A 27,616-nucleotide genomic window follows, 5' to 3' on the forward strand; every position below is an offset into this window, starting at 1 on the left:
TTGAGTTCTTACACATTTAGCCCCTCCTGCGACCTACCTTATCCAGAACCCATCATCGCGTTTTCTGCTTCTTGACCACAAATGGAGACCCCGTTCTGTCACCGCCCACACATCTGACAGATGATCGATCATGCAAAGAAGAAAGTCAACATAGACAAACGCCGTGCCCATGCTTTTTGAAGAAAAATATAAAAAACATATCAGGTAATCTTACAATACTCTCTAAGGAGTCCTCGAGCTTTCTACACCAGGGCACCATTCGGCCTTCCCGAATCCCATCCCCAGTCCTGAAGAGGCAGACAACTAGCCACCTAGTCCTCCTCATCGTAAAACTCTTCCAGTTCATCCTCCTCGGGCTCCCCCATCACACTCCTCCACACCCTGCCCCACATCCCCTTCTTCTGCGCCAACGCCAACACCATCACAACAGGCAAATGCCACACACTCGCCCAAAACAACCCCTTCGCACTCCCCTTGTGCCCCTCATGCTTCCAAAACTTGACCGCCTCGGCAACAAGCCACAAGTTGACCGGCGCGCTCGTGACAGCAAAACTCCACTCCGTTACCCCAGCCGCGCAGAGCCCAAGACAAATAGGAATAAACACCAAGCTGTACCTCAGCGCAACCCTTGAATTCCTCGCCGGGTTCGTCCAGGCCAGCATCCTCAACCCGGCAGCCTTGTACTCCTCCCTGATGCCCCACGACAGCGGCATAAAGTGCGGAAACTGCCAAGCAAACAATAAACTGGCAAACAGCCACCCTCCCAAGCTGGAGCCATCGCTCGCAAAGAGGAGCTCCCTCCACGTCCCATCGGCCGTCGCGCTCTCACCAGCAGCGGCAGCCCAGCCCATCAGAGGTGGGATACCGCCTACAATGGCGCCTACCCATGTGTTGAGCACGGAAAGCCGTTTTAACGGGGTGTACATGCCGGCGTAGATGGCAATGTTGCTCGCGCCGAGGAAGGCAACGGTGGGGTTGACGCCCCAGTAGAGAGCCAGTGTGCCTGCTGCGCCGCAGCCGACGGCGAACAAGATGGCCGCTTTGGTGGTTAATAACCTCCTGACTAGCGGTCTTGCTCGTGTGCGGGACATTTTGGCGTCGGTGTCTGGCTCGTAGAGCATGTTGAGCGCGTTGGCGGCTGCTGAGCAGAGGGTTGTGCCGGTTGTGAGGAAGAGGAGGGTTAATGGTGAGAGGGAGGGTGTGGCAGTCGCGGCTGTGGAGAGAAAGGCCGGGACGGGGTATAAAGCGTAGGGGACCATGGCTGAGAGAACAACCAAGACTGTCAACCGCGGTTTCGAGAGTGACAGTAGAGATGATAGCTTTCGTCGGAGGGAATCGGCCGGATGTTGGGCTGCTGCGGCAGCGAGAAGGGACGAGGCGTCGGGCGCCATTGTTGCCGTCGGGGCATCGCTGGTAGCAGATGAGCCGCCCGATCCGGCTCCGGACAGGACGGCGGCATTTCGTCTTTCGGCTTGCCGCCTCCGGTGGGGAAGCAAGGTGCTTGTGTCGGTCACATCGGGCGTCGATGCTGTCGGAGCGACATTGGTGCCATTGAATCGAGCCAAGAGGCCGTTCGACACAAAGTAGCCGGTCCGTAGGGGGGTAGTGTTGCGCGGTTGTGTTGACCTGGTGAAGAACCTCGCGGGGTAGTTCGGGACAGGCCGTTCGGCTCCTCCTTTCAGGAGGGCGCGCTTGGTGCACTGCCGGCACGCGCTGTTGTCGAAAACACCAGACCGGAGTCTGAGACCGGGTATTGGCGGTGGCATCGTCGTTCAGGCGCCGGCTCGCATCGCCATCGTCGCCGTCAATTGGATCTTTTTGGGTGAAACTCGATCACCAGCTCCTCTCCAGCTTCAGCGTGAGTGGCTCGCTAGTATTTTTTGGCCCGCGCGCCAAGCGGTTGTGTGGCAGCTGATGTGGCTGATTGCGCCCCGCAACGTTAGCCTCCACTGTGGCTCGTTTGGGAGCTTGGGCCTCACCTGGAACAGACAATCGACGTCATCTCTTTTGATGCTGAACGTTTTGACAATTCCATCAAGACTCGAGCGGCCGCTGAATGCGCCTACGATGGAAACCAGAGGTGTATAAGCAGACACCCCCTCGGTTCTGCCTTTAGCCGCGCGTCCGGAAGTTATGAACCCGTTATGCAGTTTGATCCTTCAACTCCGAGTTTAGGAGAAAACAATGAACAGCGTCTAAACCGCCAATCGCACCACAGCAATCTCGAAATTCCATCCAAGTCCAAACAATTGGTCCCAGGAGTCCGGTTTGCCAGCCTGACGGAAACACAGCACAGGAAGACGCGCGCGATCATCACCTGCTTGCTAGGTATTCCATCATCATCATCATGCCATGATGGTTAGACCCCGTTGTTTGTCTGCATGTCGCAGGGCCATCACATCAGAGACCGACCACAGTGCGGCTGGCTAAGCGGATACAGCTCCCGTTCCCAGCAACGGCCTACGATCACGGCCCAACAGCGATCTGGCGTTACATGGCCCAGCTGGCCCAGCCCGTGGCTTTTTGACAGGCCTGGTCGTACCAATCCCGGCAGTTCGGATCTGGGTGTCACTTAGAAAGCTTCCCGAGAGGACCTGAAAGCGAGCTCGGATTCTGCAACAACACAAGTGCCGAACGCCACAAACATATTCCTGCCAAGATGGCAATGCTTCGGGATCTCAAGTGCCGTGCTAATTGTCCAACATTTCTTTTTTGATGCCTGCGTCCGGGTACGAAGCCCGAAGCTCCGGAGGGTGGGTCCGTCTTCGGTCCGCAAATTGCGGGGGCTCCCGGAGCGGCATCCGGCACTACGGCTGCAACCCGAACGTCATCACTGGTTTTGGTCTGGTGCTTGCCAACGCACTTTCCCCGCTCATCCAGTCTGTCAGAAAATATACCAGAAACTGTCAATATTGGCTGGGTTTAGCGACTTGCTGTCGTCAACAACTTCATTGAATGATCAATATTCACGGCTAGGTTCTGTAAAGTCCAACCACTTCCTTGATTATCACCGACTCCTTATTTCCACCCCCACGTTCGCCCCCTCTTGCACCCGAACCCAATCATGACTAGCCTGCTCGATGAGCTCAGGGGACTTAGCTCCGTTGCTTGTGACACTCTTGACGCCGAAGGTGAACATCCCAGGTCTCCTCAACACACATTCTCACTGACCTGATTCCCCTGTGTAGTCGCCTCCAGATTCGGCCCATTTGTAGATTGCACCTCCAATCAAGTAAGTCTTTTCATGATGGCAAAATCCCACCAATCGCACTGACAAAGATGTGGATAGGCCATAGCATACAATGAACTCAGCAAACTCGACTCAGACGGCAAGCTGGTCTACCAGCAACTCATACACGAGTCCATCGAGGTAGCCCACTGGATGTTTGCCAAACAATCCGACGCCACCCTCGAAGAGCTCGCCGTCGAGCTCATGGTATGCTCTCTCCCCTCTCTTTCCCCCCCTTTCCGCAATAAAGACTAACACCCTCAAGATGGTCAACCTAGCCCTCCTGATAGCTCCTCACATCACCGGCCGTCTGCACATCCAGACGAACCCCAAGCTAGCTTACTCGACAGCCAAGACTATCAAAAACGCAGAACGTACGTGTTACCACATCCTCCCTCAAATGCTCAAATACTGATTTCAGCATAGGAGTCCACTCCCACTTCACCCACCTCTCCCCCTCCCTTTCCCCCAGTAGAATCTGCATCAAAATCCCCTCCACCCACGAAGGCCTCCTCGCATGCCGACACCTCGAAGCAAAGGGCATCACCACCCTCGCCACGACGTTGTTCTCTCTCGAACAAGCCATCCTCGCCTCTGCGTCCTCCTGCCGGTATGTAGCCCCTTATGTCAACGAATTAAAAGTCCACTTTGAGCAAGGGTACGTCGACCCGGACAGGGACAACTCCCTTTTTCTTTGCGGGGTGATGCAGGAATATTTCCGGAGGAGGGGGGTCGGGAGGACGGAGGTGATGGCGGCGAGTTTTGTGACGGTGGAGGAGGTGATGCAGCTTGCGGGGGTGAGGAATTTGACGGTTTCGCCTGGGTTGTTGGAGGTGCTGGCGGGGACGAAGGTGGAGGGGTGGACGGGGGCGACGGTGGGGATGGTGGGACGGTGGGTTGGGGGGGAGGGGGGGTGGGATGAGGGTAGGGTTAGGGAGGTGGAACGGGTTGTAAGAGAGGGGGATGAGGGGGGGTGGAGGATGGCTTTTATGAGGGCGGAGGGGGGGAGGGCGGAGGGGAAGTTGGTGCAGGCGTTGAATTTGTTTGTGGGGGTGCAGGAGGGGTTGGAGGAGGTTGTTAGGCGGGGGGTGAAGCAAGGGCTATGAGGGGGGGTGGGTGAGGTTGTGGTGAGTGCACAAGGACTGATGGTTTGCTCTGAGTGATGACGGGACTGGGCGAATAACATCCATGGCCCCATTCAGCTTCTCAGTGTCTTTACTGGTGAGCGGCGAGGCTATGTGCCGGGTATACGAAATGAGAAGCCCAGAACCTCCTTCATCAACACCAGTCCTCTCGACAAGTTGGTGAGCCAATCCAGCGTCCCAGATATCATTTTCAGCCTCTGAGCCAGCTAGTCAAATTCCCGATCCATGTCTCGGCTAGTCAACACCAACTTTGTGACCTTTCTCCACATTCAAGTGTAAGTTGCCAAAAAGGCACCGTTGTGGCACAGTTGGGTCTATCAAAAACCAACCAACGCCAACAACATTCCAGCTGCATCTCCAATTACAAGTTGAAATACTCGAAATTATGGAGCTGAGATATCTCAAACTAAAGCGTGCAAAAACTTGCAAGCTGAACCAATTCTTGTGGCACGGTTCACCTTGGACCTTTTGACGCCTCTACTAGTGTAAGTGAGCTGACATGTTACACTGGCGGGGGGCGGTTTCAGGGTGCTTTGCCGTATGCGTATTGATGTTCTTTTTAAGACTCATTCATTCAGGTCCTCGCCTTTGACGTGCGTTTTCGAAAGAACATGTTGCCTCATTATGATTGATGAACCAACCAATAGCTTAAGGCGGCAGGCTAGTCACAAACCTCGTTGTATGAATGAGGTCTTGATTGACTCCGTTGTACCTAGTCCGAATATTCCCCAGTCTTCATATCAATCGATAATGCTTAGCTCCCGACAACTTGAGGCTGAAAAGAAAGATCGAGAGCAGCACTATTTGACCCTTCAATTCGCACCATCCAAGCCTTCCTCCATAAAAACCAAAAGAAAATGCAACAGGACATCACCATCTCTCAAAAATAGAAAGAACTCCCTCCAAAAAGGAGTTCCTCCCTAAGGAAGGATGGTCGGGGCCACCCGGGGATTGAACCCGGGACCTCTCGCAAGCAATGCTGTAGGGTGAACCCTAAGCGAGAATCATACCACTAGACCAGCGGCCCTTGTTCTGTTGTGTTTTCATTCTTCCAAACTTCAACTTTTGTGGGTGAGTGGATGGCGGCGGAGGGCTCCATCCGCATGCATTTGTGGAGTACTCGGTATGAGTCAGTCCGAGTTGCTTCTCTTGGTTCTCGGCAGTCTCAACAACAACCACAGACCAAGCATCGGGAAAACCAATCTCATGATGTAAAAAGTATCACCGATGCAGTGCGGTGTCACCTCCCAAATATGTTAAATGTATGCACCAATCAAATGCGCTCAACATCAACCCCAAGTCAACACACAAACACAACACCACAAGCATCATCATCAAACCTCAAACTTCATATATCATCTACTTTACACCTCTCCAACCCCATAAACTATACACAAATTCATCATCAACTCTTGCTCTGTCATAAAACAAACGCCACCCCTCAACCCAAAATAAGCAATAATTACTCACCCTCAACCATCCCCCTTCGCAAAGCAATAATGCAATAGTGTGCGCATGTTGATATAACACAGAAACATACCCACACCAACCGGTCCCATGCCCCTCAAACTAATCAACACCCTCAAACTTTGTACCCAGTCCGGTCCGGTTCATCAACAAGCAAAACTCCTAAACTCCAAATCACCAAACAGAATCCCCCTCGGTGATATGCAAACCCCCTACCGCCAAACCATACTAGGCCTGCTCCTCAAACTCCCCCCTCCCGTCCTCGTCCCCCCATCCTGAGCCTGCCCCGAAAAAGCCTGAATGGTAACCCTTCTAGCTTTCCCATCCCCAATCCCCGGCAGTCCACCAATCTCCGGAAACGGCGGCCCCGGCTGCCTAGCCCTCGAACTTCCCGGACTATGCCCCGGCCCATCCTTGTTCCTCAAACTGCCACCACCCCCCATATTCATCCTCCTCGCCTGGCCCTGCGTAAGCCTACCGTTCGTCCCCACCGAAGCAACAGCGCTGTTCAGGCTCAAAAACGACAATTCCCCTCCCTTACCCGGGGGAGAGCAGCTGATAGGCGGCGACCTTCTCCTCTCCGCGCTCCCGCGGCGATGGCGCGAGATGCCATTGGATGCGGCGGCCGATGTGGCTGGCCCCGAGCACGACAGCGAAGCCCGGTGTCCCGATACTGACCCCACTGTCGACACGCGCTTGGCGTTCGAAGAGGCGGTGCCAGACATCAGAGACAGGCGCTCCTTGCGCTTGTGCGAGTGCAGAGCACTTCTGATCTTCAGCGGGTCGAGGGTGGACGACTCTGAGTCGGAACCCGAGCCGAGCGATGCTCTCGGTAACCTGGAAATGCCCGATGGCGACAGGCGCTGGGGCTGTGGCGGCTGTGGAGACTCATTCTCCTTCAGGGTAGAAAGAATGGAATTATTGGAAAGTTTGGGGCTCACACTTCGGTATTGAGGAGGCGACAAGCTGTTGCCTGCTCTACTTACGGGAATGCTGCGCAGCGGCGACGGTTTATCCTCGACATCGCTCGATCCGGTCAAGTTCAACGTAAAGGTAGGCGGTGGTGGTGAGCTGGTGCCAATCTGTGATGTGCGGGACTTGGAAAGGAACCCAGCCTGGAATCGGTTCGTCGAGGGCTTGCTGACATGAAGGGTCGATACGTCGGGCAGAGACATGATTGAGTCGTCATCATTCGGAGATTCGCAGGCTGTGGGTGCGGGAACCGGGGCTGGGGCTTCCTTGGGCGGCGGCGAATCCGGGTGGTTGAGGTATGAGGGAGCCGGGGGAGGAGCCGGAAGGGACTTTTCGGTGGTATCGATAAGGGAGGCCTCGGCCGGGGAAGAAAACTTCTGGGGCGTCTTCTCGAAGTCAGCCAGGGTTCCATCCTCCGTCTCGTCATCGCGCCAGCGGACAGAGTTCTTCTTTTTGACAGGCGTGAAAGACACACCCTTCCTGGCGGTGCCGACCTTACGGCGTCTCGGGGATGAAGCTCTCATCGGAGAAACAAGTACCTGCTGTTGCGCTGTCGACAGTGCGGCCAGACCTAGGGGCGCCGGGATGGGTTTGAGGTTGTGGACGCTGAGCGACTTCTTACGCTTGGGTGTCCCGCGCTTGGTGGGAGGGAACAGCTCGACGGGCATCATGGATCCGTCCGGCTTGACGACGTGGGAGGCTGCCGAGTATCCGGTTTCCAGGAGACGGTTGATAATCCCCTTGGCGTGAGTAATGGCTTCTTCCTCACTCATGTTGAGCGTCTCAGACAGCGACGACAGAATCTCAAACTGAGCCGTCATCAGGACCTGGAGCACAGCCGCATCACCGGCCTTGTCCTGCTCCAATACTTCCCAGTAAGCGTCCCGCACAAATGCAGTCTTTAGTGACTCGGCTTCCCGTGTCAACGTGTCTCTCTCCGACGTGTCAGCAATCCCGTCGCCCTTTGGTAGCTGCCCTAGACTGTGGTGCAGTGCCGAATCCAACGCCCTCTCCCAGTTTGACCTTTCCATCTTTTGCCGGATATGATGTCTGCTGCTTTCCAGCTCGACCAGAACCCCGTGCGCCGTCTTGCGCATAGCCGACAAGTTGGACGGCATCGCATCCTCGTCACCCCTGGAATCGCACACAGCATCGAAAGCAGCAATCCACGCTGACAGGAGCCCGCACCTTCTTTCAAAGATCTTGAGCTTCTTCATCATGTTGACCTTCTCCTGCCTCTCCTGCGCCGCATTTTCATATGCTGCACGCAGCCTGGCAATTCCTTCCTTGACAATCCCATCCCGCTTGTCCATCTGCTTTTGAAACTTGGTGAAGAAGATCTTCTCAGCATCCTTTTGCTGCGCCTTCAACTCATTAATCATGGCCATCTGCTCGTCAATCTTGACCAAAAAGTCCTTGACGTGGCGGTTGACGTTGAAGACATTGCGGGTGACCTTGGTCTGGATGTTCTTTGCGCGGTTGGCATATCGGAGTGTGTTTTGGGTCTCGTCAAAGTGCTCACTCGACGGGCTGACACACACAATCATGACCGTCTTGCAGTTTCCACCAAGAGAGAACTTCAAGAGACGTGTGAGCTTGCTGTTGCGGTAGGGAACGTGATTCTTCTTTCGTGGATCGCACAGCGCATTAATGCAGCTGCCGAGCGCAAGGAGTGACTTGTTGATGTTGGCGCCCTCGATCAGTCTTTCTCCTCTGTTCTTGGTAGCACTGGCGCGCTCACTTCCGGCAAGATCGATGATGCTGAGAGTAGCCATGGTATGTGGTTCGTTGATATCGGCATTGCGGTCCTTCTGGGCGATGTTGATTTGGAGCACGGCGTGGGATCGGGACGAGACGGCGTTGGCCGCTGTGGGCGATACTGTGCGATACTCGTTACCCTGCACTATCATATCCATAACCTCCTGCACGTTGTTCGGGCGGTGGCTGGTGAGACCGGGCACCGAAACAGCCTGGTTCGAATCCTCGCGCAACATCAGCCCTTGCTTGCTCCCGCCCGGCACCAACAGATCGCGGATCGTTTCGTTGTAGATTTCGAGGTAAGAAAGGGTGATCTCGGTGTGCTTCTCATCGCTGCGGTCCTGAATCTTTTCGAACAACTCCTGCATTGTCAAGAAGATGATACCCGGCGACTGGGGCGTACCCGTGATGGTGTGTGTTTTGCCACAGCCCGTGGCGCCGTAGGCAAATACTGTGGCATTGTATCCGTCCAGAACGCTGTCCAGCAACCCCCTGGTTGTTCCTTCGTACAAGTCGGCCTGCGTCGCATTTTCGTCGAATACTCTGTCGAAAGCAAAGACTTGGTCCTTGACCTTCTTTCCGCGGGGAACGACTGATCGGGAGAACTTTTGGACAGGGTTGTCCTCGGGCGGATCGAAAACTCTGCAGAGTGGTAAGCTCGAGTGTAGACTATCATCTTGTTTGTTGGCACGTACAGGCATCTGTCGTCGACGACCTTGATCACTGATCTGAGCCCACGTTGGTGCAGTTTGGGAGTGGGAGCCGCGGCGAGGGAGCCATCGCCAAGAAATACTGTGCTATCGTCGTTCCTGACTCTGTAGGGGGGTTTTGTCAGTTTCGAGACTCGGGCTGCTCGAGGGAGGGGCCAGATATGCTCACAGTTGCGCAGCTTCTCGAATGGTAAAAGGTCGCACTCGCACTAGTTCCCGTCAGTAGGTAAACAAACACCCAGCCCACCAACTCTTCCCTCCGGTGTGTGCCCTACCTGCGACCATAATAGACGAGGCATTGGGATCCATCTTGGGCCCTCTGGGTGCCAGTCGCCCTCGCAGCGCGGGCGACCTGGCAGAATGTGGGACAGCAAAGCCGTCAACAAAGGCCCCTCGGTAGTTTCTCGTTCTGGCGGTGTGTGGTGGTGGTGGTGGTGGTGGTGGGTGGGTGTATGTGATGCGACGAGATAAAGTTAAACCAACAGGAAAAGAGCGGAAAGGAAGGAAAAGGCACCGTTGCCTCTGTCGAACGCAAGACTCCCAGAAGGAAAGACAGGCGACTCCAGCGAAGGAAAGGAAAGAAATGACGTCCCGGTCCTGGCTTCGTTTCTTCCTTTAGGTGTCTGAGGCGGCTGTTGATTGGCGCATCTGGCTGTTTTGGACACTCCACTATTTGGTTTCCACGGCGACGTGGCTAGTGCAGTCTGTGCTGGCACCAGCCCCACATTGACCCCGCCGGCTTCAGGCACAAAACGCCTTGGCACCGCTGGGCACCTGATGACACTTGGGACCAATTGCTTGTTTTGACTGCCTGAGGCTTCACTTAGACCAAATTCACAGCTGCCTTTTCAAGATGATTTCAAGTAGGTCTCATTTACAACTACGTATACAAAGAATCATACCATCCCCCGCTCCCCTTCATATATTCATGTCATCTTTAACCATTAATCCACCAGCCAACACCCCCCAAATGCCCATGCCCCCCCTTCGAGTCCCCCTTCCACCCCCCAATAGTATCAACCTCATTCAAAATCGTCGTCCCATTATACCCCCCAACCTCATCCCTCCCCACCAAAAAGCTCTCCGGCGGCCCAAAATAACTCTCCCTCACCCCTCCCACATCAATCACAACCTTCTGCACCACCACCCCCGGCATCAGCGCCCAGATCCTCAGCGTATACGCCCCCTCCCTCGGCACCTCAAAAATACTAGTAGTGTACCGTCCCCTAGCACCCCAAACCTGATCCGCCACCGCATTCTGCCACCCAGCCGGCATCCCCGTCCCCACCGTCGGCCCAACAGGCCTCACATTCACCACCTTTTCGTCTCCCCCTTTAGGGTACAACGCCACAGCATACTCAAGCGGGTTGTAATCACCTAGATAGTTCAGCGCCGGGGAGATGTAAAGCGTGACATTAGCAGCCGAGTGGTTGCTGAAAAAGTAAACATCGTACTCCAACGCCGGGGCGGTCTCAACAGTAAGTTTCTCCGTGTTGAGGGGCACCATACCCACACCTGAACCAGTTCGGCCAAAGTGAGGGAAGACCTCGTACGTGACGTTATTGCGGTTCCATTCCGACTCTTCCTTGGGGGGGATGATGGCCTTGAAGTGGGAGCCCGAGATCGAGACGTGGCCGTCCGACTCGATGAAACCCTCTGTAAAGTTGGAGGGGAGAGAGCGGAGTTTGACGGGGACGTTGACGCGGGGGAGACCGAAGCCGTATCGGTCCATGCCGCGGCAGGGGGTGGTGACGTTGATGGGGACGGTGGAGGAATTGATCTGGGGGTGGGTCCAGTCGATGGTAATGTACACCCTGGTGTCGGCCGTGTCGGGGCCGACGGTGCCGTTGTACTGGGAGAGCTTGACCCACGGTTGCCAGGGGGAGGCGGTCCAGGCGCAGTCTTGGGTGCCGCGGGAGAAGACGTCAAAGTACCTGGTGATGGGGCCATAAGGTTCCATGACTGGGACGGAGAGCTGGTTGGCCGAGTTGGGGTGGTACTTGTCGTCTCCCTGGACGGTGGCGTTGGAGCCCTCGACACCGATACCGACGTGGCCAGCGAGGGAAGCAAAGTCGGTTTGGACGTGGACCATAGCAGGGAGGGTGTTCCTCATGGGCTGCTGCCAGTAGCCATCAAAGCCGAGATGCGTCTGGTCCATGAAATGCTTCCACTTTCCATCCAACAGCGCGTCCCATCTCCTCGTCAGGTTGGCATCTTCCGAAGACCAAGACAAGACCTCCGAAATGACCTTGTTCGCCGCGTTCCTCTTCTGGCCCGAGTAAAACATATTCCTCGCGCCCCCAATTTGAATCTTGTTGACGATCTCCCCCGCCATGATCGGGTGAAGAATCGTCTGGAAAAACGTCGGCTGCTGCTCAACCGGCAGATCATCATAAATCGCCTGAGCCTCCTTGTGCAGCTCCGCCCACTGATACAACACCGCATCCGCCTCCCCGTAGTTGATCTGCGAATACACATGCGGCTCGATCAACTCAAACTTCCTCCTCCCCGCCAACATCCCATACCTCTCCAAAATATCCCCAATATGCACCGCATGCTTCGGCCCATACTCCCTCGTAGCAAACAACCTCGCCCACTCCTCCGTGCTATCCTTATGCCACCTCTTGTAATCATACGCCAGATCAAAGTAGTGACTGATCGGCACCTCCAAAGCCTTCATGTCCCCCACATTCACAATCCAAATCCTATCCGCCCCCCTCGCCGCCGACAAATGCATCTGCTCCGTCGTCTTGCTCAGCTGGTTCGTGTTAATCCACTTGTAACTCCTCGTATCCCCCACATAATCAAAATGATAATAAACCCCCGCACCCCCCGACCGCTCCGTCTCATTCAACAGCGGCAACCGCCTCACATTCCCCCAGTTATCATCCGCCCACAAAAGCGTGATATCCTCCGGAACCTCCAACCCCGCAAACAGATACGTCATGACCTCCTTGTACAAACACCACGCCTGAGGAACAGTAGTAACATCCTCCACCTCGAGCCCCTCAGCCATAATCTTCCGCTGGTTGTCCACCAAAACGGTCAACATCTCGACAATGTGCTCAACCCCCAACCCCTCAATGTGCGTATCCCCCGTCCCCCTCATCCCCACAGTCCACAAGCTGTTCCTCGCATAAGGCTTCGCCCGTTGAACTCCATACCGGAAATACTCATCAATCGTCTCATTATTCTCATTATACGCCCACGGCAACGGGTAAAATTTCCCGAACTCATTCTGCGCCCTCATCAACGGCTCGGTATGGCTCGTCCCAAGCACAATCTCAAACGCATCCGCCAGAGGTTGGTTCCCCGGGTCATCAACCATAAACATCGTCGCCCAAAGCGCAGGCCACAGGTAATTCGCCCTGTTGCGGAGCAAGACCTCAAAGATGAGGCCGTAAAACGCCGGGCCGTAACCAGGACCGTAAGGGGTATCCTCCCAGTGGGAAGCAACCCAGTTGGTGAGAGCGGGCTGCTCATCGTTGAGGAAAAAGCCGCGGTACTTGACTGTGGGGGAACCTTGCACCTTCTTGTTCTTGATGACGTAAAGGTTCTTGCTTTTCTTGGGCGGGGTGTCGGCCCAAAAGTACCACGGGCTGACGCCGATTTGCTCGCTGACGTCGTAGATGCCGTAGATGGTGCCGCGGGGGTCGGCGCCGGCGATGACCAGGGCTTTGGCGGTGCCTGGGATGGGGTTCTCGACCACCTGGCTGGTGAATGCTTCCCACTTGCCCTCCGTCTCGGAGACGTCGACGGCCCCCGAGGTAATGAGGGCGTCGATGATGGCCGAGTGACCGATAGTGCCGGCAATAATGACAGTGTCGGCCGGGGATGGGTCAGAAAAGTCCGGGCCGGTGAAGTTGGCTGTGCCCAGGGTAGAGAACTGTGACGTTGTCAGTAAATTAGGCCCTCATTTCCCGGGCTGTTCTGACGACTCACAAAGGTGTTGTTCTTGTTGTTGATGGGGTTATACGTGTACGTAATCGGGGCCGCGCCAGCCTCGCCATTGCTGACCGTGTAGTTGATCCCCGTGACCCTGCCGAAATCCCGAGCAAGATCGTGGGCAGCACGGACAACACCCCAATACTCATCCGGAGCCACAAGAATCTGGCCCGTAGACACAGATCCGCCGGCAATCTGGAGAACAGAACCAGTGGCATTAGGAGAAATGATGCGTTCCTGGCCCAGACCTGCCACCACGGAGCTGAAGGCGAGCCAAAGGGCTCCCTTCACACCCGTAGCGAACATCTTGGATGACGAGCTTGATGTTCAGACCGGGATTGCTCAGTTACACCCAGGAAAAGGGGCAACAAGATCGAGATAGGTGAACAAGCAGGAGAGGCGAGGCATTCCCGGGGAAGGCACACCGTACATGATATAATATACCCAGCTTCCTGGATATGCAAGGCACCGAACGCTCCATTGGGAGGCAATATGGCAAACCACATGGCCTCGCATGGCCCAGAAGGGGTATGTTGACCGGTTTTCCTGGGTAAATAGATTAACCACGAGCCACCTCCTCATGGCGAGGTCGTATTCGTTACCCCTCCAAAGATAAAATGGTATACCGGTGCAGAGGTGTGCAACCGATCACTACTGGAAACTACCCGTGGTGTAATTCGCCTCCAGCCATCACTCGATATTGGACAAATACCAGCGCTGGAAAGCCAAGAATATGGTAGAGACCCCCAAGACCCGGGTGACGACGGGATGGCGGGTAAAAGGAATCATGAGCGGAGATCACTTGCAACTCGCAAGCTAAGCCCTGGGAGACATCGACGACATCACCAAGGTCCTCGCCAGCCACTCGAGTACCGCGATTAAATGACTTGGCAATGGTAGGCGGAAGTGCGTTCGCCGTTCCTAGGGCCAACGGCTTTCCTCGGCACCGCTCTTCTAGAAGGTTATTCCCGCAGCCCGTAAGACAAAAAGGTGGGGGAGTGCTAGCCAGGAGCGAAGCAAGGCATATGGTCGTAGTACCTTATGCATGTTGAGGTGTGCTCATGAGGGGATGGCGGGGAGTAGATCCTCTTAGAAAATTGGAGACGGGTCAACAAAGCTAAAAATTGAGCTGAACAAGTGGTAGGGACTTCGATGCTTTATTCGACATGGACTCTAGGTCCTCATTTTCTAATTCGGGAGCCTAATCCCATACTGCTAATTGTTGTGAAATATCGACAAACGGGAGGATATTAAACCAATGAAGAGTTACCCATGTGAAAACTAATTGGAGAAGGCGGACGGCGGACGGCTGAGTGGAAAAGGCGGAGGCGGAGACGTGAGGTGGTGCTGTGGGGTTGGCGAGGCGGGACTCGCAGAGTGACGTTGGGCGTTTAGCCGCCAATTCCATGTCTTGGCTCGCATCGACAACCATTTTAACCTTTCGGAAATGGCAAGACGACACCAGTTACCAGGCTCACTCGTGGGCCGGTGGTGAATGTGATGCATCCGATGCCGACGAGCTGCTCCTATGAATGGTCCAGATCGACAAGGTGGACCGTGGAGGTGCTTGTTGTTGAGGCATCACTTCCTGAATCGGGCACATCGGGTGTGCTGGTGTGTTGTTGTATGCGACGGTGGAGGTGTCGAACGGCTTTGCCAACGGCCTTGTCGGGTTTGTGTATGTGGTTGTACACCGGTACGTAGTATGGATGCGTCCTCCTTGCATTGTGCTCAATGGCAACCAAGTTGACATCAGAACTGGGCCACGGTCCGGATCCCGAGTAAGAGACCCTTGATGGCTCAAAGTTGATGGGCACATTACCTGAGTAACCGGTGAATATGCACCTCGGTCGGTGGATGCATTCATAAACTTCCTCTCCTGAGCACCATTAGCAACGAGCCTGGGAAATGGCAGACTCACCCTCAAACACCAGGCTCGCGTAGCGCGGATGATCACGTTGGGAACTGAGTACTTTGAGTCGGCATATGTAAACCATCATAACACGCTATGCCATTTTCTGTTCTTAAATTGATTGATACATAGAAGGGAACGTACCTAACAGTTCCCACAAGCCTGCCCATTCCCAACGTCTCTAGACCCAACAAAAAACATACAGCTGCAAGTGCAGCTGGAGGTTCAAGGTGTATGCCGGTCTCGAGAATTTACGCAATGGCCGAATCGCAGCTGCCAAATGAAAGCCATCAACGAATCTCTTGATCCAAACGCTCTTCAACACCAACAGTTCACGCCGCCGCCTCCTCAACCCACCGATATCTTGGCAGCAAGGCCATCTTCTCCTCGGGACTGACCTCGGTGTCATCGTACACCATCCGCATCCCCTTCTTCTTCTTCTCTGTCGGGGCTGGCTGCTCGTCTCCGTTCTTGGCCGGTTTGATGCCCGCCTCAGCCATCCTTATCAGCTGATCGATATCATCGCCACCGGGTGCTCTACCGGCATTGGCCGCAGATTCGTCGACTGGTGAAGCACCTGGGAAGCCAGGAGGTGCCACACCACCGGGGTACGGGTAAGAAGGTCTCTGCGGGAGTGCCGAAGGGATCGGGCCACCACTTGGAGGTCTCGCCGGGAGGCTGCCAAAAGCGCCAGGGGCTGCCCCGGGGGGGTAAGCAACAGGAGGGTATGCTGGGGCTCCTGCAGGATATGGGAAACCTGGCTGCGGTGGAGGGAAAGGAGAAGCCTGTTGAGGGAGTGGTAAGTTAGCACTGCTCTGTGCACAGAATGAATTGGAATGGCACGTACAACCTGAGATGGACTTGGGCCATTGGCTGGGGCAACAACTGGGAGGGGGGTGCCATTTGCGATCGCTTCCTTTTGAGCAGCAACCTTTGCGCGATGCTCTGCCAACCGCTTCTTGATCTCCTCGGGAGTCTCGATCTTGATCTTCTTGGTCGGACCTTGTCCACCGGACAGCCCCCTTGGTGGATTTCCAGTAGCAGCCTGTCGCTCCGCCTGGGCTGTGTAGAAGTTCTGGATGATTCGCTGGTTATGTTGCTGGATGATGTCCTCAGGGACGCCCTCCATGCCGAAGATCTCGATGTCGAGTCCTTGCCGGTTAGCCAGAGCATTCTCGACGCTGGTCAGATTTTCCTTGTGGACTTGGTTCATGTGAACAGAGAGACCTATGAAAATGACATTAGCAATTGTGCGGGCTGATAAGAGGCAAGGAACGGATGCGCTCAAGGCGGAGAGCAGTACATACCACCGGCGGTGTTCAATCGTTTGCCACATCGTTCACATTTGAAGTGCTTCGCTTTCTGATGGGAGATCAGGAGCTTCAGATCCTCAAAGTCCCTCTCGCCTGGGAAGTGTCAGCCAAAGACAATAATCCAATCAATCACAATCAGTCGCGACAGGGTCTACGAACAGTAGTAGCACCACGGCCGGGCCAGGAGCTCTTCAATGTCCGGGTGTCCACGCTTCTTCTTGCCCATTTTTGCGATTTGCTTCTTTTTGGTTTGTTATCGAGGTATTTGATTGATTCGAGTCTCGGAAATCGCGTGTTTGCGCAATCGGCCGCAGAAAAGTCGTCGAGTGTTGATGTTTGGAATTGGAGGATGGAGTTGAAGCAAGTGGCACAATTGACTGCGCTCCCAAAATGTTCGACCTCTCGATGCGCGCGACAACCAGCCGCCAGATTACGCTAAGCCTTTTCGGAGATAGTGGATAACAGGCAAAGCACAGAGTCACGTGTCATTGCACGGCCTCTCGTAGACTTTCCATTGACCCTAACCCTTGTTCTCCTCCAGCAATGCCACAACAACCAACAACCAACATCTGCTCTTCCTGCTCTTCTTCTCCGGCTGTTTACCGCCATCCATCTCTGTTGATGCCAAAGCTCAGCGCTTACCAGCAGCAGCGGCGGGACAAGATGTCGACCTCTTCAACTTTCTGTGAGGGTGGCCGCCCCAGTAGCAGAGAATCAGGCACTTTATGCACGTGTTGCCCTCATCCTTGGACTCCTCTTCGCAGCTGCATCTATAACAGACGCACTTGAACATTGGCGTCTCCTTTTTGCCGCCACCACCGCCGCTGTTCTTCTCCCCATTCTCCGTGGCCACAGGCATTTTCTTTCTTTCTTGTAAAAAAAAAAAGAAGAGAAAAAACGAGTGCTCGTAAAGTGGTGAAATCTAGACTATATCTGTTAGCATGTGAAACAAAATAACAATTTAACGTTTTATGCTGGGATGGAAAACATAAATCTTATACTTGTCTGTTCACGCCAGAACAACCAAGAGCACACTGTCTCTAGCACGAGCAGGCCCTCTTCGAATAGCGCGAGCAAGCCCTCTCTAATGTGCGAACAGGCGCTGAAGATAGGCAAGCAGGCCCTCTTATAAGTGCGAGGAAGCGCTCAAAAATGGGCGAGCAGGCGTTCCAATTACTGGGCGACTTAACGTTCAACATGGCGAGCAGGTTCTTAACTCTGGGCGAGCAGGCGCACAAAGTCGGCGAGCAAACGCTTGATTCACATTTCTGCTCAACTCACATACACATGTCTCTTGTTTGATGTGCTAATCACGGCCAGCTTGCTATTTCACAAACTATTTTTGAAGAAGGGATATCAAAGACATCGCCGTGTCCTGGCTCCAGAAAAAGGCAACATCACTTACGAAAAATTGCTTGGGGCTCGAGTTTTCTGGCTTTTGTGGCCAGATTCTTTCTTGGGAGTCGCTGAGGGGAAGGAAACGGATTTATGAGATGGGAACAGCGAGCAGAGTTTATCACTGGCACTGCCGAGGGCTTCAAGAACTGACCGGCCTGCGCCATTCGCTTTAGTTGTACTCTACGGGGCTCTATGGTGATCAACGGGGATGTGTTCCTGCCCAAGCTCACGATGATGGTATTGGCAGCCGTTGACTGTCAAAAGGGGTTGAAGAGATAGGGGCAAGGCATTCAGCTCAATAGTAACGCCAACACCTAACATGGCCATTGTAGAGGTGTTTGAAGTGAAGGATGATGAATCCAAGGTGAGCTTGCAAGGCAAAGATTTTATTTCAAGCTGATTCCTGCTTTTGTACCCCGTCCCCACTGACAAATACAACCATGACAGCAGCATATCTGCCACAGAAAATTGGTCAGTGTCAGCATGAGTATGTGTTTAAGAATGTCTGCAAGACTTACGTTGCCGCAGCTACTAGAACCTCGCTGTATTTTGCGTCAGTGAGCAAGGATGTTATGGCTGAAAACGCAATCGTCCACACGATAATAATAATCAGTGGTTTGTAGCCATCCGTAACAAAGGACATGATCACTATGGGGACAAGCAAGAGACCAGCAGAAAGCATTCCTAACACTGCTCTTGTTATCCTGTTTGTTGTCGCTTCAGACCAAATATGGACTCCATCTGTCCTTGGAGACAGCAACTGTATCGATGATTGATTTTTAGACCCCACAATATTCCAAGTGCCAGGGGTAGTTGATAAAGAATAGGATTACTTACCCTGGCGAATTTGCCTACAATCCTGTTGGCAAATGAGAACAAGGCCCCGCCATTGGGGTTCACGTACAAGGCGACCATGCCACTGAACCCTCCATGCATGAGGTCTTGGTATGCTTCGGAAAGAAAGGCCCAGACCACGGGGTGATTGCTGAGTCTGGCTCTGCTATACCGCAGAATACTTGCAACATTTTTTTCTTCAGGCTCAAGAAGCTCACTAACCTTTGCATACGCAACAAGAGCTCGGTCTTGTCTAGATCAGCTAGGAAACACGAGAATAGGTAGCCTTGTGAAAAAGAATATAACTCACTGTATTTGTACAGGACTTCGTCCAACTCATTCATATCAAAGTTCGGGTCGTCTTGTTCGTGCTTTCGAGCCAACTCATCCAGCTGGTTCTGCAAATGCAAAAGGTTGCGAACATTGAGGGTATGGTGTCCCTTGAACATAGCCCAGTTGTCGGCTGATCCCATCATGTGGGAAAGGGCTCTGGTAGCTGCTTCTTGGGTGGCTGGCAGAGAATGGGCCACCACCCTTTGATTCAGGGGGGACTGCATCTGAGTGGCCATGGCATTGTCCGAGTGGACTGGGTCCAACTGCTCTTCGATGTCTAGCAAGAGACGAAAAGAAGGTTGATTATTTCAGAGGCTGATACTGTACCTGCTCATCGGTAACCCCTCTTTGGCACTACCTATCTTTGGGGGGTTTGGGGGCGGGGTGCACGGTTAGCAAAAGCGTGGGGTTGCACGGCTAGAAAACCTCATCTTTTCAGCTCTCACTGTTAAGACTGACGGAACCTCTCTGGATTGCTTACGCAAGTCTTGTCCAATTACCAGCAGGTGGCTCCACGACATAATGTAAGCGAAGGGGCTATAACAAGAGAGAAGTTCTGGCCCCCACAACACTTTTCATCATACCTCCTTTTCTCTACTTCAACTTCTAGCCAAGGGGTACCTGCTCCAATCGCTTGTTTCCCTTTCTTGAGTTTTAGCCACCTTATCTACCTTACTTACCGAGCTACAGCTCGCCTAGGTAACAACAAGTTATGCTACCACCTCCTTGTTTCGACGATGACTCGGAGCGCCTGAACAGACGTGGTACAGACAATGCAGTTAACGACAAGGTATCTCCACACAATAATTAAAAATTACAGCCACCTGCGGAGAACACCTCAGTTGAACCTTCCCGCAAAGAGGAGACTCATGAGACGGCTCAAAAGCAACAAATCTTCATCGAAGTAGCGCCCAATATCGCCATACCACTACTTATCAACCTCTCAACAGCCACCGCAGGCAGCATATTTGAGCAAATCGACAAGTGGTTCGTGGATGGTCGCTCGAAAGACGCCTTCTTTTTCTACTTCAATGGCAAAGTGCTGGAATCGCGGAAGTTGCTCTCGGAGTACAATCTTGAGCCAGGCTCTACATTTGCTCCTCGAGAAGAACGTTGAGGTTATGCCTTACGGCGCACGGTTTGGGACCTTTGACTCAGAGCTGGTAGAGATAGTTCAAGAGTTGTGGGTGGGGAGAAGATCGATACCTTTGACGACTGGCCACCCCGGGAGCCTTCGATGATGAAAAAGTTCCTGACATGTTCTTTCCGAGGTTAACATGAGAAATGCGGTGAGGATATCTTGTCTGATTAGTAGATAGATGGTTGTATGCAACCCACCTCGTCCATTCACACCATCTTTCCGCATAGCCGCCCAATACTGTTGCCCGGTACCAGCAGAACTTTCAATGGTCGCTCACTGATTGGCCATCATCCCGCTACACAAAATATGTGGTTTGCGGCTGAGCTCCAACTTGATCTCTGTAAGCAGCCATTCCCAATGAAGCTCGCGAACGATCATACGATACAAGAATAGTCCACACATATTGCTGCATGACCCATGTCGCCACTTGTGGAACTCATGCAAGACGCCATATGGCTGGCTTCTAAGCGTGAGCCCATGTAAAACATTGGGAGTAGCCACTTCAAAAAAATTATATACCACGCCATACGTGAACGTTTCCTGGAGTTTCATGGTCAGATTTCAATGAACATATGCCATTTTTCCTAGATGCCTCCAACAGCACAATGACGCCAAACAGCTACTCTCCAACAGCTCCGCCTCCGACTGGCACCGCGAATAACGTTAACCAAGAAGATGATCAGTCACCATTCCCGACCCAACACACGAGTGAGGCACCATATATGCTTCCGCAACTGCCTCCTCCAGCACCAAGCAACTTATTTTACCCGCCACCCCAACAAGCTCAGAGATATGGGTCATTTCACGGGGAGCCACCAGCCCCGGCCCCGTACATATCTCCGGGGCCACCTCCTCCAGCACCAGCAACAAATCTGCATGATAGACGGGCATTTACTGCTATGAGACAGGGCTATTATGAAGATCCAAGACCAAACAACTACTTTTGCACGCCACCAAACCCTCGTGGTACACCCACCACGGCCCAAAGATGCGCCTCACTTCACGAGGAGCCGCCGGCCTTGGTCATGGTCAGAGTTCCACCAAGAGAAGGGAACCGATGTGGCTCGTTTTCAGAAGAGAAAGGTGGTTGGAGGACTCGACATCCGAAGCTGGTGTCATTTTTGAGGCTCTTTGGATGTATCAGAGCTTCCGGGAAGGGATAGTTGATGTTGAGTGCACTGTCTTTCATTGTGGAAGGCCGTCATGAGAAACGAAACACGAGGCGAGGCATACCAGGTTTTCAAGATACCTACGTAGGTACCTTAGGCAGTCAGGCGTTCACCAAAATCGGCAGCTATAACCCCGCTCCCAGGTTTCACACCATCTTTCTGCAGAGCTCCTCGTTGATAGGCTGTCTTGACGAGGGGGGTGTCTGCGCAGCGGCTCACCAATTGGCTTTCGTCATGAAAGCGTGGTTCGTGGCTTACAGCTGAGCCCCTATCCGAGAGATGATAAGCATCTCGGCGAGAAAGGTTGCCCGTAACAGCAGCGATGTGACAGGTTTAGACCTCTAATGTCCGATTGCTCTCTTAAAAGCCCTGACATCTTTGTGGAAGACAGGTACATGACTTTGTCCCACACATCTCCCGACAATTAGAGCCCCATAGGGCTGTTCAAAGCACTCTTTATCAAAGTCTTCTGTCCCACCATGCCGCCTCTCATATCCTTGTTGAAACGTCCCACCAAGGGAAGCCCGCGGCCTATCCCCAGTCAGGCTTTAAGGCACGGTTCTTTTGAAGATTCACGAATTCACTCTGCTGGGTTGGGAACATCCGGTCCTCTCAGGGAGGGGTCCAGTGCGGGCATCCCGGTCGAAGGAGGCCGGTATGGAGTGTATTATCAACAGTCAGGAAGCCAAAGGCTTTGGCGTTCAAGATTGGCGTCTTGCCTGAGAGTGTTTGGATGCGGTTAGCTGGTTTTGCAAAAGAGGGCTTGCAGGGTGGGATATGATCGAGCTCGTTGTTCGTTTACAGGAGAGAGATGCTGATAATTCAAGTAAGCGAGTACACGTACCCGTCTCAGTCAGTGTATCTGTGTACATAAAAGCTCAAGCCAACCATGAAATCCTCTCAGATACCGGATTAGTCCAGATCAGCTCCGGGCAGGGCATATCGGTGGCGTGGGTTTCGAAGGTACCAAGGCTAGTAATATGGAGGTCTTGTAAGCATTGCAGAATCCATAGAAGTGGCGTGACCGTCACGAATATAATCTCCATAATCATACACCCAAAAACAACAACAAGAAGACCGCCGACAGGTATCGCCAGAAGGGTGCACAATCTTTCGCGGTTCCTCAACTCAAACACCATCAATAGCCCAACAACCATGAAACATGCTCCGTAACCAGCACTTATGCAAGCTAGGAGCGGCATTGTAGAGATCCAAGAATCCAGCATCCAGCTCCAACCTCGTACATAACCGTCGTGGAAGAGAAAAGAAATCGAGGGATGATAGTTGAAGATGAGGCAAACCAGCCGAGTGGTTGCAATATGCTTGAATAGCTGAAGAAAGCCCACAGCCTCCGTGACCTCACTTGGACAGACGTCTCGGAAGATAAAGCCAACAGAATCAATCGTCTCTGTGTTGAGCTACTCGGGAATAGGTTGATCGAAGATTGGGACGCGCAAGATGTAACACAGTGTAAAGATGCCAGCAACCAAACCTGCGCAGGCTAGCTCGAAGATTCTTTGACTCACCGTGGAAACAGCGTTCATTTCCCTTCGTCGCTGGTAGAGGACAATGGTCCCAACACATAGGGCTAGGAAGAAGGTAGCTGTGATCAGTCTCCCGACCATCTCTGAGATTTCCTTCCAGGTCTCAGGTACTGGATTCCACGTTTGTTCCGTCCCGTCTCCAACCAAAAGTTGATTCTCTCTCGAGGTTGGCTGCTGGTAGGTGAGTTGATTTGGGGGCACCTTGCCAAAGAGACATCGCAAATTCGCCTTTAGTCTGGCTTCTGGATTGTGATCAACTCGGTTTCGATCGAGAATTGGACTAAACCTCCAGGAAAGTAGGCCGAATAGGTAAATACTGAAGATGAAGACCAGACCCAGGACATATGATATCACATAACTCAGGGGCGCGAGCCAAAAGTACAGCGGACTCCATGTGAAGCAGGTCTTTTCTTTGATCTTGAGAAGTCGGTAATAAGAGAAGAGCGTAGTGACGCTGACAACCAAGAGCTTGATATACAGCTCTCCAGTGTCGCGTCGTTCATCGATGGGACATGGCTGCTGGGGTAGAATGATTGTTTCCAGGATGTGGTCGCCCATCTCTGATCATGATTCAGCTGAGTTGTAGAATTCTCAGAAAGAAAATGAGGCAAACTCACTCAGGTTTTGATGTGTTAGACTTGTCCAGCTCATAAGCTATTGGCTTGGCGGTCGGTGGCTGAGCTATTTGTTTTCGTTGAGTTCGACGCTTCACTGAGCTCCTCTCCTTGACAGTCATTGGGCACCATATTGTAAACAGAGGCCTTTTTAACAATACAATCAATGTGCCTTTCATGGGAAAGCCTGACAGGCCTTTGGTGCTCGTGGAGCTTTGTGGTTGACTTCCAACTGAGGGAGCTTATCTTGCCAGCTTATCTGAATGTCGCAGTAAGAACTGAGGCCGCCCCTCGCAAAATCACGACCAACCACAGGCCGATAAGACCCTACAGATACCTTAGGTACGCATAAGCGCCTGCTCGGCAAGGCTGCCTGCGCAATTCGCAAACCCCGTCGCCAGTTTACCTAGACGTCTCGATGCACCGCCACCTCCGCTCAACACCGAACACAATGAAAGGATTTCCCCCGCTGCTGCCCCTGGAGTCCTGGGGAACTCTCGAACATCCCTTGGAATTGTCATATTTTCAATATCCAGCATCTCTTACTCTGATGAGATGGCCGACCCTCTTTCAATCGTCGGTGCTGTGGGCTCGGTGGCAGGCATCATCGATGTCCTGTCACGATCAATCAGCGCCATTGCAACCCTCCGTAACCAGTACAAGGATGCCGACCTACTATTCATGAACCTCACCAGTCAGCTGAGCGTCCTACGAACAGGGCTGGTCAAAATAGCAGAATGGGCCGAAACACAACCAGAGCCTCACTATCAGCTAAAAATGGACCTGGATTCGGTGCTGATGTGCTGCCAAATCCTGGCCAGCAAACTCGACAACCACCTCGAGAGTCTACATCAGGGACGCGTGCGGTTGAGCAGCATTGGAAAGTTGAAGCTCGCTTTGAACGGATCCAATATCGACGCCATCCAAAAGATGCTCGGACAACAGACGGCCACCTTGACACTACTCCTAGCAGCCTGCAACACCAAATCACTTGCTGAACAAAGAGAGCTCCTCGAGGCGCCATCCACACGAACCGCCATCGCCGCGATGGAGCAGGACTCGGCCTCTCTGATCGTGCACGAAGACAGAACTTCAATATGCACCGTGGAGACTGACACCCTGTCGAGACTCTCTGCCATCTTCCCATTCGACAGCCAACTGCTCACCACAAAGGTTTACGGTCGTGCCTGGAGAACAACCTTCTTGAACCGTGGTCCAAAAACATCCCGACGAACATTGTCTGAAGCAACGACCCTATTGCCAGCTGAAAGCAGGGGTTCAATTTTTCATTGACGAGTTTCAGACCAGAGTTGAGGAGCATCTGGGCGGTTCTATCCATATGACTGTTCTTGATACGACCGACACAGCTCAGGCGACATTGTTGTTGCAAAGGGTTGTTCAAGTGGCTGAGGCGAAGAGGAAGTCTGCCTTTATTTGAGTGGGATTCGAGCAACACCAAGACTTGAAAAATACCCAACTATTCGTTCTTCCCACTCTCGTGTCGTTTGACATGCACCTCTGACACGCTATGATAGGCTGGCAACTCTGGGGTATACTGTGTATCTTCCAACTCCCAAGCTTCTCTGTGATGTGACAGCTCCATGGTCCGTTGTCTGCTGGTATCTCCCACGGGAAATGGTTGTTGAAGCCTAGCTCTAATTGGGCCTCCTTTTCATCATCCATACGTGCGGGCTTTCCTCAGGGCTTTTATCACGTCTACTCCGTCGTCGATGTCGTCGGATGACAACATAAATCCCCATGGCAATGAGCAAGACGATGATAGTGTTAGAGACGATAACTGCTATCTGTGCTCCCTGACTCAAGCCAGAGTCCCGGGTCCCAGCTTGGGCCCCAGGAGACGGCAAGCTAATAGGCGGGTTGTCCCTTCCCATCGCATCGGGCGAAGTGTCTGTTGCGATTGTCGATGACGACCCCGCGCCTCTTTCGGTGTGACAAGGGCTGTAATATCAGGGCTTGGAACTTCATGGTTCAATTCAGGCTTATAATCTTCAATGGCCTCGAAGAGCGTGATGAGGAAGAAGAACGTCTAGGAATACAAACAGATCTCAGAGACGCGTATTTATCCATCGTCAGGTGGTCCGTGCCCAGTAGCCTCGAGCCGCTGCCAAGTTCCTCAATATCTCAGGGGCCAGTGGGCTTCCTTTGATAACCGCCATGCCTTCAGATTGCCTGCCTCGCTTTCAACGAGAGGTTCACAACTTGCAGTTACCCCTTCTTGCGGTGGTATCGACAGTGTTGCTGGCCGTGGTTGCGGGTGGTTGGCTTTTGCCGTGTGACATTCGGCGTGTGTTGTGAGACGTGCCAAAGAGAGAGCCGCAGAGCTGCTTGCAGGATCGAAAGGCAGGCATAGTTGACTGGGCAACAGTTCCCTGCTGAAGATTAGTCTCACAGATAGCCTTCGCATGAAAGGTGTTGTAAGTCCAGTTGTGAGACAAGAAGAGCTGCGCAGGAAAGAAAAGCAGGTCTCCTGTGGCCTGGAATTTGAAGTGGTTCCTAGTTAACCCAAATTCATACGCTTGCACCGTCGTTCCCCAGCTCGAGCGTTACATTCAAGCATGCCTCATCACCCCGCTGTGCTACCCAGGATGCAGGTTAATATACTCGCAGTGTGTATGATTGGCTCGCTGTTGCGGTATTGGGAGCTATGTCTCAACCGACTTACTCGAATTTGGCTGCCTGACCACCTTGCCTACCTTGGGTACTTACAAGTACCCATCCTCGCAACAGATATCTTTCGCCGTGTTTCTTGGGCCAATTACTCGCCCGTGGACTTGATCAAGATCTTTCTAAAGAACATCTGATATGTAATTCTGAAATGAAGATGTCATCACATTGATAGAGCCATCCCCCAATCCTAGGAGAGGTATTCAACGTTCGACTGGTGGATACACATAACTCCCCATCCTTGTAGTTGACCGCTTGACCTAAATATTGCAGCACTTGTAATTTGATCCACCAGGGCAACGTTCTAAGCACTTGATCAATAACTGATGTCTAAAAAACAAGGAAATACTGGAGCGGGAAAGACTTACCAGATATCCATCTACCCAAGCAACCGTTCGACGTCCAGGTGCACCACGAGTCGGCACCACAGGGTTGTGTGGCAGCGTTAGGAGTGATACCGACCAAGCAGCACTTGACGTCGGAGGGGTCGTTGGGACAGGCACCAGTCTTGTATGAGCCGCCATACGAGTTGCAAGTCGATGTCCTGACGCAAATGCCAGACTCTCCCCACTTGCCAGTGGCCGCGCTGCCTGTGCACCTGCCGTTGAGAGCGGCCAAGGCAGCCAAGGGAAGAGTGGCGAGGACGAGGATGGAGTGCATTGTGGTGATTTGATCTTTGCCGGTCAGAGGATAGGTTCCAAGGTGAAAGACGAACCTTGCGAAGCGAATGGTTGGAGGTCCAAGTCCACTCTATTTGTATCCCCCCTCCCCTCACACCAGTGCCAGGGTCCCTGATTCATCAGTCCACAGTCTAGGCCATGTTCTTTCTCGTAAATGGACGAAAAGCTCCTTTCGTTACCGATCATTTTTTTCTCGATGTAACTTCGCTACGGTTCCTAAAGACAAATGGGAAGGGCTTCTGGTCTGCCCAGACACGGACAGTTGTAAGATCACGCGACCAAAAGGTTATTTTTACCTCCTGCTTGGACGAATGTAACATCTTTAGCCAACCGAAAGTTCTAGGCGTGGGAGCAGCACGAGTAAAAAGTTTTGATATTACCCGGACTGAATGGGAGGATGGTAGGTCTGTCCTGCATGCCAAGCTGAACCTGGGGCTGGTTGTGACAAGGGGAGTATCTCGGCTTGGAACAGGTAGTTCAACTCAGTATAATAATCTGTTATGGCCTCAAGGTCCTTGCCCCTTGCCATTTGGGTAGGAAAGGCAAGGCCTACTTATAGTCCTCCGGATCCCCAGGACCGTTCTGAGCTCCCTGGTCCTCGAACCTGTCTTATCTGTCTGCCTTGGCCGGGCACCTCCTTCGGCGTCCTGGCCACTGATTCCACCAGTAATAGGTACATATGATTCCTGTCCTGCAGTCTTCTTGCAGCTCGTATGGGTCCTCAGTCCCTCCTGCCCAACCAACCCGTATCGGCACCCTGGTTCTGC

At 53.1% G+C, this 27,616-nt stretch overlaps 8 protein-coding genes and 1 non-coding gene across 9 annotated transcripts; 2 read left to right on the plus strand and 7 right to left on the minus strand.

Moving 5' to 3' along the window:
* Positions 1-40: 40 nt before the first annotated feature.
* On the plus strand, positions 41-4,335 carry QC762_511535 (uncharacterized protein; the record flags this gene model as incomplete). Its single annotated transcript, XM_062891545.1, is given in 6 exon segments — positions 41-2,926; positions 2,937-3,131; positions 3,189-3,232; positions 3,290-3,436; positions 3,495-3,603; positions 3,656-4,335. The coding sequence occupies 5 exon segments, from the start codon at positions 3,065-3,067 to the stop codon at positions 4,333-4,335; spliced, it is 1,047 nt and encodes a 348-aa protein (XP_062742802.1). The 5' UTR covers positions 41-2,926; positions 2,937-3,064.
* On the minus strand, positions 312-2,156 carry COX10 (Protoheme IX farnesyltransferase, mitochondrial; the record flags this gene model as incomplete). The annotated part of the gene is made up of 2 exons (XM_062891546.1): positions 1,980-2,156; positions 312-1,740 (listed from the first exon to the last, which is right to left on the minus strand). The coding sequence occupies exons 1-2, from the start codon at positions 2,033-2,035 to the stop codon at positions 312-314; spliced, it is 1,485 nt and encodes a 494-aa protein (XP_062742803.1). The 5' UTR covers positions 2,036-2,156.
* A 975-nt stretch (positions 4,336-5,310) lies between the features above and the next one.
* QC762_0087620 lies at positions 5,311-5,401 on the plus strand. Its single transcript has one exon. It is a non-coding gene; the product is annotated as a tRNA-Pro (tRNA).
* Positions 5,402-5,615: 214 nt separating this feature from the next.
* Positions 5,616-9,887, minus strand: KIP3 (tubulin-dependent ATPase kip3). The gene is made up of 4 exons (XM_062891544.1): positions 9,557-9,887; positions 9,451-9,490; positions 9,267-9,386; positions 5,616-9,213 (listed from the first exon to the last, which is right to left on the minus strand). The coding sequence occupies exons 1-4, from the start codon at positions 9,588-9,590 to the stop codon at positions 6,054-6,056; spliced, it is 3,354 nt and encodes a 1,117-aa protein (XP_062742804.1). The 5' UTR covers positions 9,591-9,887; the 3' UTR covers positions 5,616-6,053.
* Positions 9,888-10,218: 331 nt separating this feature from the next.
* On the minus strand, positions 10,219-13,532 carry QC762_511520 (uncharacterized protein; the record flags this gene model as incomplete). Its single annotated transcript, XM_062891543.1, has 2 exons — positions 10,219-13,167; positions 13,224-13,532. The coding sequence occupies 2 exons, from the start codon at positions 13,530-13,532 to the stop codon at positions 10,219-10,221; spliced, it is 3,258 nt and encodes a 1,085-aa protein (XP_062742805.1).
* Positions 13,533-15,470: 1,938 nt separating this feature from the next.
* QC762_511510 (uncharacterized protein) lies at positions 15,471-16,867 on the minus strand (the record flags this gene model as incomplete). The annotated part of the gene is made up of 4 exons (XM_062891542.1): positions 16,611-16,867; positions 16,446-16,544; positions 15,986-16,365; positions 15,471-15,923 (listed from the first exon to the last, which is right to left on the minus strand). Exons 1-4 carry the CDS (start codon positions 16,675-16,677, stop codon positions 15,471-15,473), a joined length of 999 nt encoding a protein of 332 aa, XP_062742806.1. The 5' UTR covers positions 16,678-16,867.
* A 215-nt stretch (positions 16,868-17,082) lies between these two features.
* Positions 17,083-17,310, minus strand: QC762_511505 (uncharacterized protein; the record flags this gene model as incomplete). The annotated part of the gene is made up of 1 exon (XM_062891541.1): positions 17,083-17,310. One exon carries the CDS (start codon positions 17,308-17,310, stop codon positions 17,083-17,085), a length of 228 nt encoding a protein of 75 aa, XP_062742807.1.
* A 598-nt stretch (positions 17,311-17,908) lies between these two features.
* QC762_511503 (uncharacterized protein) lies at positions 17,909-19,369 on the minus strand. Its single transcript, XM_062891540.1, has 4 exons — positions 18,994-19,369; positions 18,687-18,931; positions 18,368-18,609; positions 17,909-18,304 (listed from the first exon to the last, which is right to left on the minus strand). The coding sequence occupies exons 1-4, from the start codon at positions 19,250-19,252 to the stop codon at positions 18,241-18,243; spliced, it is 810 nt and encodes a 269-aa protein (XP_062742808.1). The 5' UTR covers positions 19,253-19,369; the 3' UTR covers positions 17,909-18,240.
* Positions 19,370-26,429: 7,060 nt separating this feature from the next.
* On the minus strand, positions 26,430-27,253 carry QC762_511480 (uncharacterized protein; the record flags this gene model as incomplete). The annotated part of the gene is made up of 2 exons (XM_062891539.1): positions 26,538-27,253; positions 26,430-26,473 (listed from the first exon to the last, which is right to left on the minus strand). The coding sequence occupies exons 1-2, from the start codon at positions 26,827-26,829 to the stop codon at positions 26,430-26,432; spliced, it is 336 nt and encodes a 111-aa protein (XP_062742809.1). The 5' UTR covers positions 26,830-27,253.
* Positions 27,254-27,616: the final 363 nt, after the last annotated feature.

The sequence above is a fragment of the Podospora pseudocomata genome, chromosome 5 (genome assembly GCF_035222375.1).
Source record: "Podospora pseudocomata strain CBS 415.72m chromosome 5, whole genome shotgun sequence".
Lineage (NCBI taxonomy): Eukaryota > Fungi > Ascomycota > Sordariomycetes > Sordariales > Podosporaceae > Podospora > Podospora pseudocomata.

What these genes read in the sequence shown, in the direction of transcription:
- QC762_511503 (XM_062891540.1), bottom strand. Translation starts at nt 19,252, where the DNA reads ATGGCCACTCAGATGCAGTCCCCCCTGAATCAAAGGGTGGTGGCCCAT. An exon ending in CGAAGTCCTGTACAAATACA is followed by an intron (nt 18,932 to 18,993) that starts GTGAGTTATATT and finishes GATCTAGACAAG; the next exon opens with ACCGAGCTCTTGTTGCGTAT. An exon ending in GTTCTAGTAGCTGCGGCAAC is followed by an intron (nt 18,305 to 18,367) that starts GTAAGTCTTGCA and finishes TTTCTGTGGCAG; the next exon opens with ATATGCTGCTGTCATGGTTG.
- KIP3 (XM_062891544.1), bottom strand. Translation starts at nt 9,590, where the DNA reads ATGGATCCCAATGCCTCGTCTATTATGGTCGCAG. An exon ending in CTCGTCTATTATGGTCGCAG is followed by an intron (nt 9,491 to 9,556) that starts GTAGGGCACACA and finishes GACGGGAACTAG; the next exon opens with TGCGAGTGCGACCTTTTACC. An exon ending in ATTCGAGAAGCTGCGCAACT is followed by an intron (nt 9,387 to 9,450) that starts GTGAGCATATCT and finishes ACCCCCCTACAG; the next exon opens with AGTCAGGAACGACGATAGCA.